Source organism: Xiphias gladius, chromosome 13, assembly GCF_016859285.1.
Source record: "Xiphias gladius isolate SHS-SW01 ecotype Sanya breed wild chromosome 13, ASM1685928v1, whole genome shotgun sequence".
Lineage (NCBI taxonomy): Eukaryota > Metazoa > Chordata > Actinopteri > Istiophoriformes > Xiphiidae > Xiphias > Xiphias gladius.
In genome coordinates, this window is record NC_053412.1 from 7,558,839 (window position 1) to 7,585,340 (window position 26,502).

General features: G+C 44.1%; 2 protein-coding genes across 19 annotated transcripts in view; both read right to left on the minus strand.

The window, feature by feature from the left end:
- Positions 1-2,517: 2,517 nt before the first annotated feature.
- Positions 2,518-19,169, minus strand: LOC120798247 (probable ribonuclease ZC3H12C). Of its 6 annotated transcripts, XM_040142400.1 has the most exons (7): positions 14,764-15,144; positions 14,511-14,627; positions 9,385-10,271; positions 8,617-8,756; positions 8,289-8,523; positions 7,830-7,936; positions 2,518-7,490 (listed from the first exon to the last, which is right to left on the minus strand). In XM_040142400.1, exons 3-7 carry the CDS (start codon positions 10,200-10,202, stop codon positions 5,866-5,868), a joined length of 2,925 nt encoding a protein of 974 aa, XP_039998334.1. In that variant the 5' UTR covers positions 10,203-10,271; positions 14,511-14,627; positions 14,764-15,144; the 3' UTR covers positions 2,518-5,865. The 6 variants fall into 6 exon arrangements, with proteins under 6 accessions (XP_039998334.1, XP_039998340.1, XP_039998336.1 ...); XM_040142406.1 differs by lacking the exons at positions 14,511-14,627; positions 14,764-15,144 and adding an exon at positions 19,114-19,169; XM_040142402.1 differs by lacking the exons at positions 14,511-14,627; positions 14,764-15,144 and adding an exon at positions 18,661-18,830.
- A 3,000-nt stretch (positions 19,170-22,169) lies between these two features.
- LOC120797939 (mitogen-activated protein kinase kinase kinase kinase 4-like) overlaps positions 22,170-26,502 on the minus strand; it is a 37,367-nt gene continuing 33,034 nt past the window's right edge. For all 13 annotated transcript variants that reach the window (XM_040141758.1, XM_040141761.1, XM_040141757.1 and 10 more), the window contains 9 exons: positions 25,850-25,967; positions 25,266-25,436; positions 25,024-25,167; positions 24,576-24,710; positions 24,331-24,431; positions 24,058-24,207; positions 23,815-23,974; positions 23,535-23,674; positions 22,170-22,966 (listed from right to left, as the gene is read on the minus strand). In XM_040141758.1, the coding sequence (XP_039997692.1) occupies positions 22,883-22,966; positions 23,535-23,674; positions 23,815-23,974; positions 24,058-24,207; positions 24,331-24,431; positions 24,576-24,710; positions 25,024-25,167; positions 25,266-25,436; positions 25,850-25,967 (1,203 nt within the window). In that variant the 3' untranslated portion in view covers positions 22,170-22,882. The remainder of the gene's footprint in view (positions 22,967-23,534; positions 23,675-23,814; positions 23,975-24,057; positions 24,208-24,330; positions 24,432-24,575; positions 24,711-25,023; positions 25,168-25,265; positions 25,437-25,849; positions 25,968-26,502) is intronic.

The window sequence follows — 26,502 nt, forward strand, 5'->3', positions numbered from 1 at the left end:
TTCAATGCCGAGTGAAAAATGTCCATCACAGTATCCCAAAGCCCAAGGTGACACCTTTTTAAATGTCTTGTTTTAATCCAACTCAACAGTCCAAACCTGAAAAATATTCAGTTTACTATAATAAAAGACTAAGTATAACAGAAAATATTCACATTTGAACCAGAGAATTTTGGCATTTTTTCTTCAAAAATTACTTAAAACCATGAATTGATTATTAAAATAGTTACCGATTAATTTTCTGTCAATCCACTAATCAGGTTACTCAATTTATGGACTAATTTTTGCAGGTTAAATTTTTAGTTTTGGCCAGTTCTTCCAACTCTTTTGAAAGTCCTTTCAACCCTGTCAGACTGGTTTAATGCCTCAGTGAACTCTGATCTGCTGATCTCTGGGTCTTCCTGCAGATTCAGTGGGGTTAAAGTCCAGGCTTCGACTTGTCAACAACTTGAAACTATTGTCTTGGCTGTGCGGTTCAGTTCACTGTCATATAAAAAGTGAATGTTACCCATGGTCTAAGGTCATGTGCCCTGTGGAGAAGGCTTTTTTTTGGTATTTATTCCCATTAATCACGATTTCAGAAGACAGAGTCTCTGTTGCTAAGAATCATCCTTCCACCATTTCCATGTTTCAACTAGGGTTGCAACTAACAATAATTTTCATTACTGATAAATCCGTTGCTTATATTCACGATTAACTTGTTTTGGGTTTATTTTTCAGGTGAAAATTTCCCATTATAATTCTCCAGGGCACAAGATGGCATCTTCAGATGCCTCTGTTCTTCTCGTCTTCGCACATTGGAGAAGCTGAAACTAGAGAATTTTGTTTGAAAGATTACCAAAAGGATTAATCCGTTATGAAAATAAACATAGCAACTATTTTTCAGCAGATGTAGCACTGCAAAACCCACCCCTGTAACAACTTCAAATACAAACCACATGTTTCCTCTACAAGCTTGATACCAAACAACCGGGGGTGGAAGAAGTACTCAATTTTTTTTTACTAACATATCAAAATGTAAAGATAATCAGTTTACAAGCAAATGTCCTGCAAATCAAAATCCTCCTTAAGTAAAAGAACTTATGTATTATCAGCAAAATGTACTTAAAAGTATCAAAAGTAAAAGTACTCAAAGTTATGATGGACAAATCTGTTCACTTTTTGGAATGTCTGTATAATTTAATTTTTTGGTGAAATATTGGACAATTTTACTTCCTTTGACATTGAAAAGTTATTTAAATGAAATGAAACATCTGAGAAACTTAAAGGGGGAATCAGTCCTGGCTGGAGCCGCTAACAACTCATAGACATCTGAATGTGAAAAGGGGCCCCAACTAGACACCGCTCTTTTGTTAAGGGGACATGAGACAAAAAGGTTCCGAACCACTGGTTTAACAATGCATTATATTTTGAAAGTTTGTCATATGCTTTTATGTAAAATCTTTATCTGAAAAGCAGTGGTCGAAAAAGTATTCAGATCCTTTAAGTAAAATTACTAATACAGCAATGTAAAAATAATCCATTACAAGTAAAAGTCCTGCATTAAAAAAATGCCACTTCATAAAAGCATTATGTAGTTAAAGCATTAAAGTAAAAGTACTGGTTTGATCCCCCTGACTGATATATTGTTATATATGACATTATTAGATGATCAATACTGAAGCATCAGTGTATAAGAAGCATGTTATTGTCGAAGCTGCTAGAGGTGGAGCTAGTTTGAACTACCTTATACACGGTTTTATATAAAGGGACACCAGATAGATCTGAGGGGCTGAGAGATGATTGATTGGAGAGGAGAGAAGAAAAAACAAAGCGCTGACAAAAAACATTTTTCTAGTTTTTTGACTTTCTCTCTAATCTTTAAATTTTGGGGAGATATTGGATCATTCGGACATATATTGAAATGAAACAATGTGAGAAGTTTAGAGGAAAAAAACACTTTCTGGTGGAGCTATTAACTCATGGGCATCTGATATTTGACTCCTGCCACATACTGCTTTTTGTAAGCGTCAGAAGCCAACAAGGTTGCAAACCACTGGTTTAATCTTCAGCAATGTGTTGTATTTTTAAAAGTTTTTTATATTATCCATTGTGTAAAATCTTGATATTAAAAGTAACTAGTGACTAAAGCCGTCAAATAAGTGTAGTGGAGTAGAAAGTAGAGTTTTTCCCCTCTGAAATGTGGAGTGGAAGTAGAAAGTAGCATAAAATGGAAATACTCCAGTAAAGTACAAGCACCTCAAAATTGTACTTAAGTACAGTACCTTAGTAAATGTATTTAGTTACTTTCCACCATTTGCAAACAACTGTTTAAGGTATAAATTTTCTATAATAAGGAAAGCATTATTACTACTTAAATAACAGTAATCGATTACTGTTACAGGAAAATAACAGTATAAATAGTGTAAAGTACAATGATTTATAATCATTTCAAATAATTTTTAATTGTAATACCTGTAAATAGTGTATACTAAAATTTAAAAGTACATCGATACCACATGTTTTAGAGCAGTACTCTCTTTAATGAACAATCACATGTACAGTTGAGAATGTTACAATAATCAGTTACACCGTTATTCTACTGGCAAAATGTAAATAAAATTTGAAGCAGAGGACTTTCATTGTACTTGAGTGTAGTGGCCTGTATAGCATTTTTATATCTACACAGAAGTCAATTTATCACTATCTATGGCCGAGCGCACTTTCAAAGCAAACAGTGTTGGAGAAAAGTGGGATGCATTCCTAAGCATGCTTCCTGATCCTTTGGAGTAAATGTCAAGCCTTACAGAAAACAAGATAGCATTCCCACTTGACTTAAATTGTATGTTAAAGAAAGTATTAATTTCTGTAAAGAACCTAACGGATATATTAAAAAAAAAACAAAAAACATTAACGAGCAGAAAAACAAGCCAGTTTTGTGTACAATTAAACCTAGAAGCATCTCAACAGCTAGCATCGTGTCACAGTAACGGCCAGACAAACGTCCAGGACAGAGACAAAGCTTTGTACACAAAGTAAACAAGGATACATGCAGAAACCAAAACAAATCAAAACATGCATAACAGTTAGCTGAACATAGTTCAGAGTATTGGATGTGTCATAAGCACAATGCCATGAAGAGGCATTACTTTGGGCCCACGCTCGGGTGCCACACTGACACACAGTGCCAGGAGGCCAGAGAGAAGGCGCTTCTTCAATACACACAAAGGTTCTCTCTTATCAACAGCACGTGTTATTGTACAGTTATTTATTATTTGTACAATGTGACACGTTGGACAGGAAAGAAACCAGTGGGCTAAATGTAGCTGGCTTGTGATGAACTGTGTGATGAGCTCACTGTGTAGACTTTTGATTCCTTGGCGGCCATTTTAACTTGGTTGACACTGTTGGTGGGCTCTACCTGGTCAAGTATAACTATGCCATTCCCTGCAGTTAACTCTTCAAAACCTGACAAACATTAATTATTGATTGAATTCTTGTAATTAGTTTTACTTAATCAGACTGATTAGAGTAAATTAACATTTTAATCTAGAAACATATCCAGGGCTAAAAACAGCAATCTAGCCATGGACAGGCTAATGCTGCATTCAAAACATTTAATGTCCTACTAATAGAAGGGCAATGTATGGCAGAATTTCCTTTTTGGTTTATACTGACACACACTAGGCTATAGTCAGGTGTGAATAATACAACGAAATGTTAGCATAAGTTTAGTAAGTGCTCTGGTAGCCACAGTAGTTTTGTTGTTTACATGTCATTCTTTCAGGCTACCACCATGTAATGCACTGTTGCCAAATAACCCCCCCCTAAAATATCAAATAGCAGGGTAGTTAGCTAAACTTGTGGTTCAGCATTTATTGTTGTTATTCAAGCTGTCTTTACTGACTGGATGATTTACGGTTCTATCTAAAGACCTCGGGCAAAATAAATAGCTTTATATGTTTGGAAAAATACTCCAGGTTGAGCTTCGGTAGAGTGTTACAGATATTCCAAAATGGCCGCCATGGGATACAGGACTGACCCAAATATAAAATTTAACCTATTACACATGGTTGGGGTCTGTCCACTCAATTTATGATTTGTAGAAATAATAGAATGGTTAATGATAATAACTAAATTCTCTATTACTTCAAGCATAAAGTTTAATGTTACTTATCCACTTCCTGACTTAATAAAGAGGCTAAAAGAAGCTTTAAAATGAACTGACCCCAACCTCAACCACAGTGAAAAAACAGATTAATTCACTTTCGTTCTCAAATGGACAGTTATGTCTGTCAACTAGTAAACCAAAACATTTCTCACATGTGATTTAATCGGAGCTCCTGTAGAAAATAAGCCAGCTTCAAACCCAAAAGCGCAGGTAAAGAAGTTGTGATACCTAAACATAGTAGGCAGACAACTCCTTTTGTTTCATAACATATTTGAAGTAATTGTCTCAAAGCTATTTCCACAAGATTAAAAGTTGGAACATCTGTTGTCAATGCACTTCATCATATAGCAATACATCAAGAGTGTTTGATAAATACGGATCAACAAGTCCATGTACTGTATATAACATCAGCGACTTAGTTAATGATACAATTTGTATCAAACAAGGTTTTTCTCTGTCTAGCATGGATTCAGCTGGGATCTGCTACCGACAACAGTTGACGCTGTCACCCGAAAGCACAGCAGGGGAATCTGTTAAATATATTTACAATACATACAAGTTTCGTTTACTGATGTCGAGATGTTCTTTGTCTGTAGCAGAAACCAGAGTTGACCCAAAATAAAGGGCCAGAGAGAGAGAGAGAGAGAGTTAGAGAAAGATAGAGAGAGAGATGTCCCTTACTAAAACTAAGGTACACACGACAGGGTCACCCATCTCTACAGCTACAACTCTAACCAAAATACTGACGTCATCTCAAATAAGACGACCATCTTTCAGACACCTATTTTTAACCAACAAGGGAAAAACCCCACACAACGGCCACACAACACACACACAGAGATTAATATAAGACACAGACCTTGGTCAAATAGTAGTTTCAAACAGTCATGTGATAATAGGAGTACCAGATAGGGATTTGCCGCCTATCAAATTAAGAAAATCACAGGAAATTTATCAGAAATTAAGTTTGAATACTTATCTGTGACTGACACTTCTTTATAGTTTGAAAGTAGAAAATCCCATCCATCTGGCGCTACACACATGCAAGAAAAAAGTATTTTCAAACACTGTTTGGCTCAGGTCTGAGGGTACAGTGTACAGTGCACATGATGTGTGTGCATATTCCCTAAAAATCAGAATCTGGTCTTAAAGGTGGAGGAAATGATTAAATAATTCTTCATATCAGTCACATCGGATGTATCTGAAACCAACTCTTTAGGTTATTATTGGGCTGTAAAATTTAAAGAAAAAAAAAAAAAGTAAAAAAAAAAAAGTGCCTTTACATTTTGATGCATAACATGTCCTGCATGTGAAAGACACAGAATAAACTACTAAATAAATTTAAAAAAAACAGAGAAGGGGTGTACAACAATCTCCTCAAGTCGCACTTTGTGTCAAAGCCACAGATTTTGACTCCCTCTCTCCACAGTTCTTAAAGTTGAGTTGATTTAGTTGCCGCTGCGCAGTGAATGGAGCTGAATTTGGATTATCGTCCACATTTTATATGCTTAAATTCTGAGTTGTCTCACTAATGTCATAAGAAAAGAAAATGCTCTCCTTGCAGACAATCCAAAAGCATTCCAGTATTCCACCATGCAAACGCAACATATTTTCAAGTGTCTTCTGATACTAACCATTTAGTTTGGGGTTTCCCATCTCTATACAGAATACTGAACTGCTATTGTTTCCTAATGGGAGATTACATTTTCCTTCATTCTTTAGTAGCCTGTTTGGGCCTTCTCTGCCAGGATGGCGGCTGCCAGCTGTTGGGGGTCTGTGATGTGGGGGCTCCTGGCCATCACCCGGCTCACCAGCTCTGGGGGAAAGATGTTACACAGGTTGACGTACACTTTCTCCCTTACGTCCCCATAGCGGCTGTGCGCAGGGGATTCCGAGTGCTGCGGCATGTAGGAGGGAGTGGCGTGAGAGGGCACCGACAGGTGAGCGCTGTGGGGTGGGTAAGGCGGGAGAGGGGCGCTGGACGGGTGAGGCGGGTGAGGAGAGTGGGCTGGAGGTGGTGGGTGGTTTAGGTAATGTGTCGGGGACGGGTGGAGAGCTGGGTAAGAGGAGTGATGCTGGGCGTAGCCATCCTGTGTCCAGGGAGGGGTGTGCCAGGATGACTGGCGTGTGTCGGGCAGACTCTGATAGGCAGACGGCTCATACCGGGACAGCGGCAATGGCGGCTGTCTGTAGTATGTGTCCCAGCTGGGCAAAGCTTTGGGTCGGTGGTGATGGTGGGATGTAGAGAGGTGTTCATACAGATGTGAGTCCGACACACTCTCCGCTCGTGTGGGGGCAAGGCAGCGTCCAAGAGGAGAGCCAGGGGGAAGAGGGTTAGTCTGGGGCAGAGAGTGGTAGTCGCCTGGGCAGCTGGAGCGTGCAGCCAGTGGCTGGTGCTGCAGATGAGGGGGTAAGGGGTAGAGAGGGCGCTTCGGGGGAGCCTCCGGTGGAGGCTGATCATGAGCACAGCTCTGCACGCGTGCCACACTCAGGTGGTAACCGTGAACGCCAGAATTAGACGTGTGGCTTTGTTGGATATTTGTGTAATCTGCAGGATGAAGGCCACAAAGTTCATGGTTTGATGCAGCATGATGGGGATACAGCCGGCTGTGGGGATTAGGGAAGTGGATGTTCTCTTCCAGGAGGGTGTCTGGGGGGCATCCAGGACAAGGCCTCTCACTGTACGAGTCACAGTTGCTACCACAACTCGCACTGCTTTCGCTGCCGCATTCGGAGCCTGCTGAGCCCATCGAGCCTAAACGCAGGTCTGTGTCATTGGGGAAGCGACAGTCCGGGCTCCGTCTGGAGGACAGGCTCAGGCCAGAGTAGGCACGCGTTACTGAGTAGTAGCTCAGGTCTGGGGACTCACAGTGAGGGTAAAGGTCATGGCCTGGGGTTGGTAAGTGACCGTGAGGAGTGGCTGCTCTGGACTGTTGGTCCTGGGGGAGGCTAAGGCCGGATGGAGGGCCTCCTGGGGCTGGGGACATGGTGATACTCCCACTGCAACTACTGCTGCTGCTAGAACTGCTACTGCCACTGTTACCACCACACAAACTGCTCTTCTGGCTTTCCACCCTCCCTTTAGCCAGAAGCTTCTCCTCGGCATCACTGTATGAGAGAGCTCGGATGCTGGGGTCTGACTGCCTTTTCGGGGCACCTTTTTTTGCCTCAATGCTGCCAGCTGGAACACTGTGGCTTTTCACCAGCCCAGTGTCTCCCTGGTTCTTTGTGGTGACACAGATCTTGGCACTGGCTCGCAGCTCATCGGCCACAGCACGCTGAGGCTGAGCACCTCTTTCTGGGTGGTAGTACTTACACTTGTGGCCGTAAGTGCACTTCTTTCCTGGAACAAAGAGCCAGAAGGTCTCGGTTTCATTACGTAATAAACATACAGAAGGGCCCAACAAACATTATGCAACAAAAGTCAATATGTGACCTGCACAATCACTCAAACATTATAAAGACACATGATCACCAATAAACACATACATAATGTTATGAGTACGATTCTAATTTCCGTTAAATCATGTCCTTGATCTTAAAAGGTAAAGGGAGACTTTTTAGATGCGCTATATTGTACATTCTGTAAGACATCACGTTAACTGAAAAATAAGATGCAATGTTAATTTGTATGTGTGCATATGCGCATTTAGTTGAATTTTGTGCCTATCTGTGTTCTCACCGTATGGGCAAGGCTGTTTCTTCTGCTCAGGCATGACAGGTCTTTTCCTCAGGAAGTTGTCTAAGCTGGGACCATGACGACCGAGAGGGTCATCTGGGGGCATGAATCTGAGAGACAGCAAGGAAGGATTACATAGAATAAGATTTTAAAGCATTACTAGATAAGGATAACGGTGTTCCTTTAGGTTGGCGCACATTGTTTAGGTTGTAGCTCTCATTTCTGGTAAACCGATCGGGGGAACTGGAAATTAATGTGCAATTCTCTATCTAAAGTGAAAAATGTATGTTGTTGTGGCATTTGTTAAACCAAATGTCCAGTCTTATAAAAGATCTTAGTCACAGATAACCTTTCATATATCATTCACAGTTGCTACTCTGAAAAAATTAAATTTTTTTTTTTTTTTTAAATCACAGTTGTCAGCGGGACAAAACCTGTCACTCACTAATCCGCCCTACTTACTTGTCATTGACAAAGGAATACATGAGCAGCCGCTCATCGATGAACTTCTTCCACTCAGGCTTCTCATTAGCCAGGTCTCGGTAGTTGTCATTGGAGACTATGATGCCGTCTGACTCATAAGCCAGCTTGACAATGAAGCGGTCGTCATAGCAGACCACACGCCGACCTTGGACACGCCGTGACGGAGTGAACACCAGGATCTTTTCCTTCTCTAGGCGACGCAAGATCTCCTGATCTGTGGAGGAGGGAGTTATGGTAAGGTTAGAATAATCTCAGAGCTGTGTTAACAGCATGCGTGTTTTGGGTCAAAACAACCTCTTGCACTGACCCGTGATAGGGGCATCAGGGCGGGACTGCTCTTTCCTCCATGCAGGCACAAACACCGTGATGTCATGATGGCCGCGCTCTAGGAACCAATCTACAGCCAGCTGGATGCCCTGGCACGAAAACACTTCCTTGTTGCCATGACTACAGGATATAGACACAAAGGCAGAAGGTAATAGCAAATGAATATTTTAGGTTTAGGTGGAGGTCTGCACAGCAACTTTAAACAATTAACACATATACTATGATGTAATGGTCTGCTGAATGGAATTAATAAGACATTTTACAGTGATTGACTTACACCCAGTTGTCAGTTTATTAGGAACACCTTTAATACAACAGTCCTGCAATAAATCCTACCTTCATGAAGGTCATAATATTCAGTTTTTGTTCAAACTGTATTAAAGAGGTGCGGATTCAACTGTGTGATCATTTTCGAGACTGTAGTCTGTAGTGCTGTTGAACTGCACTGAATTGTGTCGACAAGTGTTCCTATTATTTTGTCCAGCCCATTAAAATTAATGAGGGTAGGCTAAACAACAGGCACCAATTTGTTAAATGAAATACACTAAGACAGCTCCACAAACTGCAGCCTTCGAAACGATCATTAAGCTGACTCAACACCCCTCGAACACAGTTTCAACAAAAAAATTATAACCTTGATGAAGGGAGGATTTATTGTAGGACTGCATTAGTTTTAGCAAGGTGTACCTAATAAACTGACAACTGAGTGTACATGTCTTTATTATAACAGTACCCACAGACTGCTCACCTCATGGCTACATTACTTCCATCCACCACAATCGGCCGCAGGTTGTCCTGGTCACCCAGAGAGTCTGAAGGACAGGGCGAGTCCGACCTCACGCCATCCAGCAAATCAGAGCAACCACAAGACGAAGAGGAGGACGAAGAAGATGATGTAGAGGCTAATGATCCAGCCGGCTGCTCGCTGTCCGACTTAGTGCCCAGTTTGACCAGCTCTCCCAGTATGTCGTTGATGAGGGTGTCAGGGCCCAGCTTGGACAGCACCAGTCGCACCGTCTCCTCAGAGTAGCCCAGCTTCAGGGCAAACTCCAGCTTAGCCTGGTACTCCTTCCCACCAGCCTCAGATGCTGGCTCTGATTTGGAGGGATTGGCCACAGGCTCGAGTGGGTTTTTACACGGGGAGCTGGGTGGGGACTGGGCAGGAGTGTCATGTTCAAGCTCTGATAGGAGTTCAGATGGGGGCTCAGGAGGCCCCTCAGTGCCCAAGTCCACACACTGGGTCCGACAAAGAGGCTGGTGGGTGTTCTTACTGTGAGTTGACCCTCCCTCTCCTCCATCCGCGTCAGGGCCGGCAGTGAGGGTGGAGCCGGTAGACGGCGCCGGCTTGCACTCTGTGTCAGGTCCAGCATTTTCCTCCACCGTAGGCGGTGGAGGGGAATTGGCGGTGCTGCTGTTACCGGAGCTCTCCCCCTGCTCCTCCATAGCAGGGGGCCCGTCAGCACCGCCAGCCTGCCGGTCAGCCCCCGCTACGTGGAGATACTCCAAATCCAGCCCCAGGTCGAAGATGTGGCCTGCTCCTGCCTCCACATGGTCCTTCTGACCCATGGATCTGTCACAGACATCCAGCACACCGGGCTGACTGCTGCCCTCTCACAAAGCTCGACTCATTGGTGCCTAAAGGAGGAGACAGAAGGGAGGATGGAGCGAGTGAGTCCCCTCATAATGGGCTCTAAAACCAGTGTAGATCAGTGTGGGACAGGGGACAACAATACATTAAAGTAATACAGCAGAACATTTGAATTTTTGACACTTTCTTCTCTATTGATCAGCATTGGTTCTCAAATGCAAATCTGTTGTTCTATATAATGAGATGACACTATGATGACTAATATTTGGGTGAAAACAATATGTGGTCTTTTACAAAAGCAACCAGTCTACTGAAAAGCCAGAGAAAGAATTCGCAAAGTTAGAATTTGCATTCTGCTATTGTTACATGATCACTTAAAGTCAACACGGACTGTCATTTCAGGGTAATCTGACTTTTCCCTTTCATTTTCCTAGGAAAATTTTTTCCTAAGCCGTCCTAACACTCTAAGGCTCAGAGCTCTCTTGTTTACACTGGCTCTGACGGGCTGTCTCGGGCAGTTGGGGGCTTCACGGAGGCAGAGACTGGCTGACACAAAGAGCTGGTGGGGCCTCTCCCCCTAATTAATGGACTCCCGCATTTTTTTTGGTCTGGCCCCAGTGTGTTTTTATAGGACCACGCCACAGCACATTAATCTAAGGGGGAACACAGGGTGAACTGTTCCCAAAAAAAAAAAAAAAAAGACACCAAGCCGTTAGCGGTGGGGCAGACGGTCCCTTCCCCCTCACATTCTACCTGGTAATTAAGGTCCATATGCTTCTTCCCAACAGGGGTGCGGAGTCACTCATTAAAACAGTGAGAGGCTCTGAGGCTACAGACACAATCATCATATTTCATTCAGGCACTGAAGTTATGGGCCTGGTTTGGCTAATCTGATTGGTGTCAAAGGTTTAGCTGCCCACAAATTACAGGGGGCACTTCGGAAAGTTAATCTGAGATCATGAAACTGATATCTTAATCTCTAGAAACAAAATTGCAGGCCTGGTGTATCCTGACCGGACTGTATTTTGGTATACATGAAATTTAGAGCTTACAGATGTCATTGAACGTTTCAGTATCTACAGTATTTAAAAACTACCTCTAGCTATACAAGTTTATGTTTTATGTGCTGAAGTCCTTGTGTTTGTCGTCAAACACACAGGACTTTCCTGGCAATGGTTTAGCAAACTCTACAAATGTAAATCTGCAGTTAGACGTTGCCTGAAGCATTTAAAACCTGGTTGGACCGTAGCGTCTCCTAACCCAGAAAACAACTCAAACCCACGTTATCAGGACAAAACAGATGATGGAAGGGGAAGTGACTTAAAGCTGGCGGGTGGGTGGGAGGGGTGGGAGGGGTGGGGGGGTGGAGCAAGTGCGCATTTTATGAAAAAAGGGCTGCCTAGCAACATGGCCGAGCTACTGTTGCTAAGTTACAGCTGTTGAAAGCATTCTCCCTTCCAAATGCCAAGACAGAGGCTGCAGCGTTCAGCCGGCGACCCACCTTGCACAAACAGACGCAAACACACACATACACACACACACACACACACATTGCAAAAAAAGGTCTGGTGTGGGGGAGGGAGGGGCTTAAGTGTGCCTCACTGGCAACCCACCCTGCCACCCAAGACAACAATAGACCTGTGGGAGTGATTAGGACGGGGACCTTGGCATCAACCACAGTGGGCGTTGATGGTGCCCCTTGCACACATGAAAACACACACACACACACACATACACAACGTCTGCCTCCCAAAGTGACTCATACTGCTGTGGAGAGAGTGGGGCAATAGGGAACATCTCATGCGCATTCTGCTCTGTTGATGGGTCTGAACTGACACATCCAAACTACCTTTCCATTCAAGTTTCTGTCGGTCTCGACAACATCCGGTCTAAAGCACAAGCAGCACATCAGCATGGCATTACACCAAAGACTCTGGTCAAACAGAAGTAGATCTCTCATCACTCATCACTCACGTCCAACTACAATGAAAGTCTTCTGGCATCAAAGAAAGCTGTTCATGACATAAAAGTACAACAATACTGACGTTATTAAGTCAGACATTAAATGGGGTATTGGCCATGATGTGATTGATCCTTAATAAATACAGTTTCTTTGGCAATGTCATACAATTTCGTTACATTAGTTATATCAGGCTTGAAATAAGTTGGATCAGTGTATCCCCTAGTTTATCTAACTCACTACTACTTTTGGTACCAAATTGAAATTGGTATTGAAAACTGAAAGCATTCATCCAATGTCTGGTCAGATTGATAATCCTGTTTATTCTTCGATCAGATAGCTCCCGATTGAATTCAACATTTTGCCAACTCTAGACTATAATATTGAGGCAATGTTCTTATACAGCTACTTGTGTTTAGAGAACATTTGAGAAATTTCACTTCTTTGTTTTTATTTATTTATTTTACCAAAACATGTTAATATTCTTCAACGTATGGTAGGTATTGTTTTGGGGTATATTGAATACTCATATCATATTGGCACTAGTATCAAAAAGTACAAATGATACCAAGCCTGAATCAGTACCAGGCAACTAATCATCAGACTAAAAAAAAAAACAAACAGTACTACATATACAATGTTGAACCAAAGTACGATGGGATCGATCAAATAATAAAGTAAAGGATTCTTCAGGATTTCCCTGGTTTAGCCTTGGTGGTGAGACACACAGATCCTGTTGCATCTCATCTTGGGCTGCAGTTACCGGTTATTCTGCTTATTACTTTCTCAATTAGTTGTTTTGTCAGAGAAGCGTGGAAATATGCCCATTAACAGAGACAAAGATGGCATGTTGAAACGTCTTCTGTCTGACCAGACAGTCTAAAACCCAAAGATATTAACTGCTAAACTAACATAAAATTAGCAAATATTCACATACAACGTGAGGGGAATCACTGTCCTGTGAAACATACAGTAGATTATTATAAAGAGTAATTGTTGGATCTTTTCTCTTTTTTGAGGGTTCAGAATTTTAATTTCTTGGGGGGGAGGGGTAAATAAATAAATCTTCTAGTGTGGTCCCGGCTCCACAGAATGATGCATTCAGTGCATTATGGAAACCTCAAATCAGGCCTGGTCTTAACGGACCAACGGCAGAACGACCTCATCAGACCATCTCCAGACCTGCAGGCTGACGGAGTTGCATTTTTCAAACATCAGCCGACCAGCTCCCACACACAGCAGCACTGCTGGCTTTAATAAAGGCAGTAATGAATATGTAACGCAGTCCTTACAGCGCTTTGTATGTGGGAGCTTTGTGTAAGTGTGTGCAATGGTGGTGAGAGGGGGGGTAAAGGGTTTGGGGGTTTCTTTTTTTTGGGGGGGGGGGGGGGACCAGAGGGGGTTGTCTGGCGGTACATCACTGCATACTCGACACTGTGCAAAACTTATTGTAAAAAAGGGGTCAGAATAATCAGCCGGGGGATACTGCGTGTGTGTGTGTGTGTCTGTGTGTGTGTGTGCGTGTGTGTGTTGGTGCATCTAGATGGGGCACTAGGTTTTACCCGCCAGCAGCAGGGCAACAGATGTCTGCTGAGCGGTACTCTCAACTGGTGTCTCCCCTTCACACACAAACATAAACTAACGTGCGCGCGCACACACACACACACACACACACACACACACACACACACACACACACACACACACACACACACACAGCCCTGTCCCCACACAGTCAATAGAGCGACAAGAAAGAAGCAGCAGGACAGACAGGAACTGACACACACACACACACACACACACACTTTCCATGGCCAACATCTTAAGCCAAAGCACTTCTTGTTTCATCCAGCCTCATGTGACCCAGATAAAAAACAAGCTTGCTTTTTGATACCTCCCCCCAAATTCCCCACGACATGCCCCCCCTCCTCCTCCCCCCAAGCTTCATATCAGATCACACAGTTTGAAATTCAAACAACTGCTGTGCCAGTGTAACAGCTGCAGACTTAAACAAAGTTCAGGCAGGTGCAGTAAAGTCAGTACTATAAACTCTTGTGACTCAGGGCTGCACGCCACGCTTTTCATGTAACGTAGTGGTTAAACTGACAGTTTAAGTCTCTACTGGGCCCCGTGTTACTCAGCCAAACTCAGCCTGTGAGCTGCATCTCTTGTCTGCCATATGTCACATCCAAAACCGACAAGAGACAGAGAAGTGTACTGCATCTCTTCCTCTTTATCTTAAACTGACCAAGACCTCAGGCCTGTTTTAAATTCAAGGGAATCCAGTCATTTAGCTCAGGCAGTTTAAGGTGTACCAGTGACTTACGATGCTGCAGCCCTGCACAGGCCCAACCAGGCAGGTCGGGAAGCAGCAACCTGTCATGCAGGTAACACTGATGTAGCTCTTGTAGTTCTTTGCATCATCTCAGTGCTCCTAGTATCACTGATACAGGGAGATTCAAAATTAAAAAAGGTGCCACAAAAAGGGGAATGTTTCAATTTAAAAGCAAGGTAAAAAGTAAAATTTCAGTATAAATTTCAGGTTATAATCAGACAGAAGGGGACTTCATTACACTTACCAGGCCTTAAAAGATCAACAAAAAATGAAGACAGGGAAGTTCATTAGCTCATGTCCGCATATTTAAATCCTTGAAGACCAGACAAGAAACACTGTAGGTGAAACTGAGAAAAAACAAGTCCCAAAGTTCCCACAGCAGCTACATCCAATCCCAGTATTTGTCTTAGCTGCAGGTAAAGCACAGAGCATCCAACTCCAGCCAAACGCCTCTGTCCTCCGTGTCTGAGTGTCCTCCAGAGCTGGATTTTTTTCCCTACAGAAGCAGGCAAGTTGGACAATGAGTGGCAGAACAGATGGACCAACAATGTCTGCCATTCCCTCGTTTAGAGTGGCTGCTTTTCCTCCAATCAGAACGTGGCGACCTTACAATGAGGCGAAGAGACAAGGGGAGGAGGAGGGGAGTGGCTGTGGGCAAATGCCTGCAACATCCAGTTTCCCCAAGGCACGCTTACACAACGCGCACCCCGGCGCACACACACACACACACACACACACACACACACACACTCTCCTCTCCTCAGACTGAAAGGGCTTCCCCTGTGTGGCCGATGAATCAACGAGGGGTGGGTGGGGGAACAATAGAGCTTCACAATGGGAGGCTGGGGAGGGCAGCTGCAGTGTGAGGGCTGGTGCTATTACGGCCCGGGGCAGCAATGGAGAACACCTGGCTACAGAGCGCCACAGTCACTCTCCTTTCTTTGTCTTGGGCTGGGGGTGGTGGCGGTGGTAGTGGAGGGGGTTCAAGCAGAAAGAAAGGCCAGAGGAAGGCTGAAACACTAACACGGCCTTTAAAAGAGTTGCGGAGAGGAAAGAGGAGAGTGTGGCTGCGCTGAATGGGGGAAAAAAGGACGAGTGTGGGGGGTGAGGGACATCAAAAAGTTTTATGTCCAGATGAGTGTAAGGAGGGGACCTGTTCCTCATTGTTGCGGCACACTTCGGGCAGATGACTCGGAAGCACAAATCTTTGCCTTTCTGCTCTTTTACGTGATTATGCCTCCCATGCACACGTGTAGAGAATTTGAATTATTTTAGACAAAATACAATGATCAACTGCATTAATATGATATCCAAAGGAACACAATAATATATGTGTGCTTTTGCACCAGTGTCAATACTTCTTAAAAAGTTCAATTAGACATTTACAAATATTGTCATTCTGGCTTTGTACCAACAATCCAAAGGGCAGAGAATGGGCTACAATAGGGCACCCAGCCAATGGGGACAAAAGTTTGGATTGAGCCACTTTTGCTGGCCACTTTAGTGCCATACAGTGGTGTCAAGCCAGACTACTGGAATATGCACGCAGTATGTAGCTATGGGGCAATCTGGCAACATAGCAGACAGAACGGAGGGGGGGAAAACGGGCAAGCGCAGTAAGCAGGAAGTAGGAAAAACAGTCAGGACAACGATGCAAAATTCTACAGATTTCAAGCACAGTGAAACAGGACAAATCGGAGTTTGGTGTCACTTGCTATTGCAAAAAGCCGGGGAAGAATTTAAATAAAAAGGCACCAAGCAAGCCAAAGAATAATAAGTAATATCTCCACATCAGACTAAATATTTGAGCTGTCTACACATCCCAAAGACAGTGCATGTTCTTTACTGAAGCAAATGACTCCGGAGCCAAGCCAAGTAGAACAAGTGGCTTCCCGTGGCTGTTCTCTCTTGTACGACTAAGTGTAGTGCGAGTTCTTCAGCTCCAACGTGGTCAAATAAAAGCAAGCCGCGCTCACATTCTTGCTGCCGAACGATAAGCGTCTTCACCTCCACGTCCGGAGCCGTTCTTCGTAAAAAGTGAGCCTGGATGTCCACGAATGTCTGAGCAGGCAGAGCAGGCAGTCTAGGAATCTCAGAGTTTTAGGCACAATGTGCAGTAAACGCACAGTATCGTTTTCATGGTCCCTGGTGCAAAGCTAATCAGCACGGGGAACATGAGCTCGTCTAATGGAACACCATGTCTGATCAGGAACATCGGCTCCAGTAACGGGGGTGTTGTATGGCACCAAACCAAGCCAGAGAACAATCCTTTAAAATATGTTTTAAAAATATGTTTAGAACAAGATTCAATTAATTAAATCGATCAACAGAGCAACTAATCAATGATTTGAAAAAAATAATGAATCACTCAAAATTGCCAGATTGTCAGATGCAGGCCTAGTGCCCAATACAACGCTGTGGCAATCCAACTGCAGCTACCACAGCGCTGGGTTGCCATGTTCTAAATGGTTGCAGTATGACCCCGCCACCAGGTCTCAAATAACACCAGAAATATTAATTCAAAAAGATCAGGCTGAACAACCAGCAGAATTTATCTTGGCAGCGACAAGTTAGTATGTAATTAAGAGCAAGCGAGAGCAAGCGAGACTGTGTTTACTTGTCAAGTAAAATAAGAGTCATTTCATCTTAGTGGCTCGCAGGCAAACAACCGCCTGATTAAATAAGAACGTGTTCCGCGTCAGCTTGCCCAGTCAGATAAGGGTGATGAGGGGGAGATACGGCAGCTGACCAACTGCACCCTATCCAAACACACAGACAGAAGAGCACTCTGTGGACCATCTGTCGCAACAAACAGGTGTGTGCTGCTCCCGACAACTGCAGCGGCAACAGGGAGGAAGGCTTTTATCTCTCCGGAGCCTGGTAACCCTGGACGCGTGTGCAGCGAGGCCAAGCGACAGAGTTCCACTCACTGGGGTTCATGCTGAGAGGGCAAAGCAGCAGAGACATAGGAGGGCGTTATCCGCTGAGGACTCCAGGAAGCACCAAAGAACGAAAAACACCTGCGATCAGAATCGTAACTTTCTCCCCTGGAATGGATTCATCTGGGAGGCCAGAACAAACACTGAAAGTGATGCGCGTGTACTATCCAACCAAGGTCCTGGCGACAGAAGGGAGACCCTCTGCCCTCGTGACCCCTCTGACCCGTCTTCTCACCCCTGCATTTCCACCCAGCTAGATAGAGTTGGGATATCATGGCAACACACAACGACTCGGGGTGTGTGTGTGTCCTTCAAACCAACACTTATACCTTGGAAAACTGAACAGATGAAGTCTTAGTGGAGAGCCAAGGGGCTGGAACGACACAATCAAAACCACCCCCCTTGTAAACGAGATCTTGTGCATATATATTAAAAAAAACAGGGTTATTTGACCTATTGGAAATTAAAGGGCCTCTTGCAAAGAGCTCTGGAAAAGAGAAAAGTGACAGCAGCAGCCAGATCTCCAGTCCACACTTGAAGTTTGGAATCAGGAAAAATGGACAGAAGTTAAAGGAGAGGATGAAATTAAACCCTCATGGGATGGGGACAGACAGCAGCTGCTGCTGCTGCTGCTGCTCCTGCTGCTGGAACCCCCAACAACCCCCCCCCCTCCCCAAACCAAAAGCCATATCCTGCTACGGCTCTGATCCTCGGGGATCCACTACCAACCAGTGTGTAGCAAATACACAGCTGTCAGAAAGAGGACAGATAAAGGAACACTAGACCGGTAGAAAAAGAAAAAGAGAGAGAAAAAAAAAAAGACACACAGAGTCTCCACTGTCTCTCGGTCCCTCCATGAATCCAGCAGAGAAACCGACAACTAGTGGGAGCTTGTGTTTCGCTCGGGCCTCCTCCACTCCAGAACACACAAACTGCGTTTTCCCGTCCTTTAAAAACATTTTCTCTGCACTGTGTCGAGTCAACAAGGCGACGGACGACGCGGCAGCATCCCCGCCCTCCCCCGCTGAAGGGGCCACAATCTACACGAACTACATTATACGTGGTGGGGAGCGCGCATGGGGCGTGCACGGTCACTGCAAACCAACACCGTCACGACCTCCCTGCAGCTTTTCCCCCAAAACCAACCTGCAGCTCCTCCAGCGAACGAGTCCGCTCGCGCAGCGCCGTGTGCCGGTGCTCACCTGGTCGGGGCCGCCCGCCGGGGCCGCGCGCTCAGCCTCGTGGCTAAATTCGGAAAAGGGAAAAAAACCGAAGCGAAACAAAAGTCAAAGCCCCCACGAAATGAGCAAAGGTTTCCATCACATACTGGCGACGCAAAACATCCGGCCGGATTGCAGCGTGACCCAGCCGAGCTGCGTCAAGTTGGGGAGAGTGACGGGGCCACTTCCGCTCTGGCGGCGCTTCAGAGTAAGAGCGAGCGCCTGGTTTCGGCCCGTCTGGAGCGCAGGGCTGGCGAACTAAGCGCACTCTACGTGGACGTCGATGTGTTGACGCGTGACACGACGTGTTCACCTCGGAGTTTTTTTTTCCAATACGTTTTCGATACATTTGTTTGGCTTGTGATGTAACATCGCCTCGACGTGGGGAAAAAAAAAAGACGGTACCGTGCTTCCGGGAGCTAGATTCAAACTGACCTTACGACCTCCCTCGCAACACACATTTCCTATTTTAAAATCCACCACGTGTTGAGAGTCCGCCCGGAACCCATTGGTTCAAAAGTTTTAAAATCACATTTTCGCCGTAAACAGGAAACTATATTGTGAAGGATCCAGGCTAGCTTTATTTGGAAGCGACACGAAGTGGGGCGGGCTGTGAGGCGCAATGGCGCCATCTTGTGGTGAAAATGTATAGTTGCAAGTACCTTTTTTTTTTTCTTTTTTTTTTTTTACACTGCGTTTAAATCAAGATTTAATGGTGAAGACAGAGGACTGTTTTTATTTCCTTATTTGATCACTTTGGGATTGGATTAAATGTGATTTTGTCATATACAATTTTATGTACTTGACTATTTCCATTTCATCCCACTTTATACTCCACCACAGCTCAGATGCATAAAGGGGAGAAACTGACTATTTAAAACACTGACATTCTTCAGGGAACATGTTTTCAATGAGCTGTTTGCATCCATGTTATGAGGGTCGTGGTCTCAAATTAAGTTTGCCATGATGAGCTTACAAAATATCACGTATTGCTAGAGATGTTAGAGATTTAACAACATGGCTTTATATAAATTAATTAAACTTAGCTCTGCCTTAAAAAATTACAATTAAATACTACTGATGCATTACTGTATAACAGGACTTTTACTTGTAATGGAGTATTTTTGCAGTTTGGTATAACTACTTTTATGCAAGCAAAGGATCCGACTAATTCCTCCACCACTGATGATACTCTACATCTTACTGGTATGATTCCTTTCCCCAGAATATTCTGCTTCCAGACTTTTTACATTCTCATGCAACTCTTGAAATTTTTAAAATCTGGAATGAATAATTTTTTAATGATAACATTTGTCAGAATCTTGGCATTGGTAGTGTGATAAATTAGACACAGAGAAGAGCTGGGGTACCAACATGTGGAGTTCATTATATTTTGATACAAAGAACGACACCACACTGTAAATTACTTCTGATTTTATTCAATGGAAAAAAAAAAAAAAAAAAAAAAAAAAAAAAAAAGACCTTCAGGAAAATACAGTAATTCCCATAGTACACACAGAGAGGACATAAATTAGAGAGGCATGGCAGAGAGACGTTTGAGGGGAAACATGTCACCTGGCAGGTAGAAAACCCTTGATCCACGCTGCCACACAGCCAGGGGCACACTGCACTATGCAGGATGTAGAGGAATCAGTAAAATCACACTCTGGACTTGCGTAATTCATAACGTGAGCAAAAGTCGATTATTCCTGTACACAAACGTCTAAATGATAGTACAAAAAGGGAATAATACAAAATACAAAACAGGGAAAAACTGCCCTCAAAATAAACCATAAATATTCATATCGATGCACATTGGTTTAACAAAACAATTGCTTCTGTAAACATTTTCAACATAAGGTGTGCATTACAATTTAAAAATCACTGCAGTCGCATACTTATCTGAAGGGTTACATAATAAAAATTGCAGAAACAAGACTAAAAACTAAGTCCAAGTTAAAAATATGCCGCTCAGTTCACGCTGTCTGAAGTGGTTTTGTAACACTGCTATAAGGGATGGGATTTTTTTTTTTTCCCCCCTTCCTTGCTTTTCACAGATGATCAGACAGTGAAAGCATCTCATTCCCCTGCTCTGGAGCTCTCAGCAGGTCCCTCCTTACGACGGTGAAGGCACCACCCTTACTGAGAGCAGGACCAAAGAGCCGAGTTTACGTGAAGGGAGTGAAACCTTGCAGATCTGAGTCCCGGTATCAAGCTCTCTCATTCATACATACGCACAGCCACAGGATGGATTCTACATTTTAAACAGTGAAATGAGACCGTCTTAACATGAAGTGACAAACAAGTCTTGCCTTGTCATTCGGGTTTCAGGGGACAGGTGAGGAAGAAAAATAACATGAAGAAGTAAAATACAATTCTGGGATGGAGTAATGGTCCAGTTAAAGTAGTGTATTCGTCTCTTCAATCCAGACTGGGCAGTGTAAACTAACTGCCTGTCTGAAGCCCAAAATGTCAAAAAAAAAAAAAAAAAAAAAAAAGAAGAAGAGGTCCAATAATGAGTCAAATGGCTGGTTCAGACTAAAGTGTTCCAACAGTACACAAAGATTCAAATGTCTTCGCTTTTCACAGAGGATTTTGAGTAGTTTTTAATCAGTCTGAGACCCCTCTAAGGCAACCGTTTGGTTGAACTTTAAGCTAAAGTCTCCTTCAATACAGAGTTGGATGATCATGGACCTGAACTGTGCAGATGGAGGACCGTCAGCTGACCGTGGTTCCCTCCTCTCTGTGGATTGTGACGTTCAAAGCTTCTTCCCAGCCCAGTTTAAGGGACATCTATTCACACTGCCGCCATTCCCTTACTGTCACTTCTGCTCACTGGCCTCCATGCTACGTTAATGGCCACCTGCTAATTCTGCATGTCTAATTCACAGTTTATCCTAGCCCTACTTATGACTGATGTTAAAGGAAAAATCCACCAGATTAAAAAAAACAAAAAAACAAAACAGCTATTGCTAATGAACCTCACATTTCTGGGTCTATTTTGTTGTTTGGTGGTAGACAAAGCAGATCAAGGATAAGCCAGCTAACCAGACAAATTGCAACACTTCATCACAAAGCAACTCCTGGAAAGCCCTGAAAAATATCACAGACTGATGATAGATAGGGTGGATTCTTCCTTTAAAACTCATCTACAGGTGTGTTCTTATGCTTTATTTATGTGCAGCGAGTCACATACAAAATATACAGTGTATTAAAAACTGGGGCTAATTTTGTTAATAACACCAAAGCAACATGCTGTCATAAACAGGGCTACTTCTGTCTGACATAACCTACAGTACGTGAGGCAATGTGGTAAAAGTTGAGAAAGTGTCGGTTACACCCAGGAGAGTCTTAAGCCCACAAGGTTGACGCAGTTAGTATGTACAAGCTAATATCCCGTACCCTGTATTTAATGGATATATCAAGAAGGTCCCTTAAAAAGTCTTCACTTTAAGGAGGAGAAGGCAAAAAAGTGAAGACACAGAGGCAGATTTACAAGTCAAGCACTGTTTATGGGAGTAAAACTGTGACTGTGAACTAGAGTGTTTAATGACATGCTTGACGTGGAAATCTATCATGGAGGGAATAAGAGTTCATTTTACTCGAACAGGACCTGGACTAAACACAGCCACAAACAGCTAAACTCAAGGTGTGGCACGTACAGTATTCGCCTTCGTCAATACAGCGACAGTTGCGTTTAGCCTCTTATCGTCTCTTCAGACAAACACTTTGTCAGTCATTCACATGCTCAGTGTTTCCTCCATTCACACACATACACGATGCAAACACTATGACACACAAAGATTTACCATCAACAGGCAACAGATCCTACTTCCCGCAGAGGAAGAGGAGGAGTGGGTTCAGCTCGAAGGTTTGGCAAGAAGGCTCGTGGGGGTTTCTGCTGTAATGTAGTTTACTAGTACACTCAGTGGACTTGTGGACTCAGCGCACACAAACAGAACCCATCTCCCCGCCCCTAAACACACACACCCCCGTCCTGCGCCTCTTTTCATGATTACAGTCCAGTCCGTTGTTTGTTTGCCCGAGCAGGTGAGAACAAGCCAGTCCCCTCCACAGGGGCGCTTCTCCAGCTCAGGCTCAAGGCTGTTCTCTTCTTCGTCGCCATCGGTCATAGTCACAATCGTCGTCTGTTGGTCGCCGCTTGGGTATGGTCATCGTGCTGGCTGGTGTTGTGGGATCGCAACTACCAGCTCATGAGGGAGGTGCGCCCCAGGGTCATGAAGTACACCTGGCTGGCACCTCCGGGGCGCACTGAGGCGAAGAAGACCTGACGAGACATTGGATAAAGGTCAAACACACGAGCGAAATGTTTGGTGTCATTTCTGATCAAGTGGGCTGTACTCAAGGGGCTAAAGGCTGACATTTAATAAAAGTTGTCAAGGTCTGTGGTGGCTCCCTGCACCGTTTGTGGAATATTTTATTTGCCAACACACTTGATATGCTGGGTAGCGTCCTTTTTTCAATTGTGATTTACAGGAGTTGCTGCTTAAATTTCTGGTGAATCAGCTGCAAACACTGAAAGTCGATGTGGCAAGGGGAAAAAATTCAGAAATCACAATGCCATGTGCCAAGCAACACTGCTGAAAATCTCAAAAAAAACATTTTGAGTTTGATCAAATTGAATTTTATGGTGTTTCTGTTAATATATGCATCCCCGGTATTTAGAAAGTTGGAATGTAGAAAGAAGCTGACGGAAGTAAGGAGGGAAAGATGACAGAGGCAGAAAGAAAGAGAAAAAAGACAAAGAAAGAGAAAAAAGACAGAAAGAAAGACCAAATAAAAGATGGATCGGAAGAATGAAAGACAAAATAAAAACAGAAACAGAGTATTCTCACCTTGTCATTCCTCTCACAAAGGAACTTGAGTCTCTGGGCTCTCTTGTGCATGAAGACGCCATCCAGGTGTCCCGTCTCCACAGAGCGGATCTCTATGGCCTTCTCACCCCAGCCCATGATCTGGTTTGACCTAATGTAGGCTGCAGAAACACAGAGGGCGTTTTAAGAGGCACCACAGTGTCCCTGGCTAGCACTTGTGGTGCACGCTGAAGAACAGATAATAGCCAGAATGAGCCTGCCTGCTGGACTGGGCTGTGCTTTTATAATGGCCCCCACTTACCCACTGAAGTTGGCATTTCTCCCCACTGCAGCACCACATCCTTGGTGATGCGTCCGTAGGTGTTGACGTAGACGCCCTCGTCCTCGTAACACACCAGCAGCTCGATCCCATCCGTGTTGGGCAAGATGATGATGGCATGGCACTGAATGCTGGTCTGGATCTGGGGGGGAGATTCGGAAGCATAAGAGAGTAAAGCGCATGAAAAAAATGAGGTCTGATCACACTCCCCGGCTGAGCACTTACATGCGTGGGCAGGTAGATGTCGTAGACAGCACCGGAGTCCACATCCACAGCGTGGAAGCCTGAGCAAGAGCCGTAGATGACCTTTAACCTCTGACCCTCCTCCACCGTCAGGTCAACCAGCAGAGGCTTGTGCACCAGGTCACCAAAAGACTAAAACCAACCATGAATACATGAGTTAGCCAGGTCAACTAGAACAGAAGCGGTAACTAAAATCCACCTGCGATTATAATTACACCCGTTACAGACCCAGATCCACCCTGGAACCATATTTACCTTGAACGCCATGAACTTGTGGTAGGGTTTGGGTGCCCAGGCATACACCTCCACAGAATTCTTCAAGGCCAGCACCAAGAACTTAATCCTCTCATACTTCACTGGAAGGAAAAGGAGAAGTGAGTTAGTCGTGAGTGATAGTATCCCCTAAACTGAGACTTACTAACAAATCTCGGTTAAGTTCAGACCTCTCTCTGGATTATTCATTCCAGGTTTAAGAATCTTTGACCGATAAGGAAACATACCGACTTTGTAGTGGACGCAGCCCTCCAGGTCGCCCACATTGACCCAGCCCTGCTTCTTCTCCACCTCGGGGTCGTTGTGCAAAATCTTGTTTCTGAGCCACGACAGGTAATACACTCGCAGCTTGTTCTTTTTACCTGCAGGACGAGGAGTTTCAATTTAGAGCGGGAAATGTGAGAGAACAAACAACCTCAGACCCATTTGGGCAATCGTTAAGGAATCATTTAACAAACAGTTTTTAAAAACACACATGGTTTTCACAGTTTATGCTGGTCAGTATTGCCAATGACAAGTGAGCATTCGTTTTCAGTCCATTTTGAAAGATGAGTTAGACCGCAGCAAAAACACACTATTCTCTCAATAGTCCCACGAATCAAAGCACCCAGCTATGCATCCAAACTTTCATCACTGTTTCTACATAACTGGCCATAGGAGGCACAAGTACTGTACCTGATATGGTGACCAGGACATTGAGTCCCTCCAGGACATCCATCTGTTGGATTCGTCGTCGGTTGATCAGGGGGTAGACCTTCCCCTGACCGCTTCGGTCCAGCAGCATCAGACCGCTCTCCGTCCCCACCAGCAGGTTTACCCCTTTGACAGTCACGGACGTACGCGCAAATGTAAGTAAGTACCGGTGGTTGTAAGCAGCACTCTACCGTTAAACGTGTGGCTTTCTGACACACACTCACCCCAGAGGGCAGCACACAGGATCTCAGAGTTGAACCTCTTCTTGTACTTGCGAATCTCTGGTGTGTCGCTTGGCGGGCGCGTGTTGACTGGGTTGACATTGACCACCGAGCCTTTACGGGAAGGGTCGGACCTGAGCGGGTCCACCAGCCGTCCGTCCTGCCCAAATCCAGCTGGAGGTGGGGGGGGGACAGAGGCAGTACATGTCAGACAGGATACCAGCATGTCATTCAATTATTAATGAAAACCTGGTCCCGATTTAAACACATGGTGCTGTGTGTTCATCTTCATCCATCTCTTAAGCTTATTACCATCACTCTTGTACTTGTTGCACCACATATTCTAATGGGGAGGACATGCGACTTTGCTGCAGACACTCCCTTGCATAACACTGTAATGTACAGTGTAAAAACTGACTCATCATGTCAGCTACAGAGTTTCAACATAATTATCTATCAATGCCGGAAAAAAACGTTTAAAAAAAGTGTGTGTGGGGGGGAACCTCTTGCTCATAAAAACTCCCTCAAAGAAGAGATGCATCTTTCTGTCATCAGGGAACTGAAGTGGCTTCATAGTTCTTAATTACCCATGTTGTTGAGGGAGCTGCCGCTGGATGGAGAAATCTGGAGAAGGCGTGGGTCGATGAAGGGAGTGAAGGAAGAGGAAGACTTGTGTTTGGACATGGAGTTGCTCTCTGACTGGGACTGAGAGAGATTTAAGACATTTTAGAAAACGAGTAACTTTAAAACGAGGTGAGGAGACAACAAGGTGAAACAGATTATTTATTAGGCCTTTGGTCCAATCCATTACATAAAGATTTGCTACACAGATTCTTTATTTATAAAACTGACTGAATGTTGACTTAAACCGGTATAGCAACGGGCCCCTCAGTTTTGAGCATATGAATTACAGCTCTGTCTCTGGGGGCTCATAAAACAGCATTCAGCTTAACTTCAATCAAACTACAGTTTTTATGACACAAACAACTGGGAATACAAAGTTGGCTCTGAAATTCAGGTTTATAACAAATCATATGATAAAGAGAACGTGCAGTTATGTTAGTTGTTTTGAAGCTGGCGAGGAAAGAAATGTTATAGAGGAAAAACAACATGTGAGACAAGAAGAAATGTGTTTGAGGGAAATGAGAAATGATCCAAACATGGGCTGCCGTGAAGTGTTAGGAGGAGAAAAACCTACCCCACCTACTCTAGTAAAGCAGAGACAGAGGAGAATCGTAAT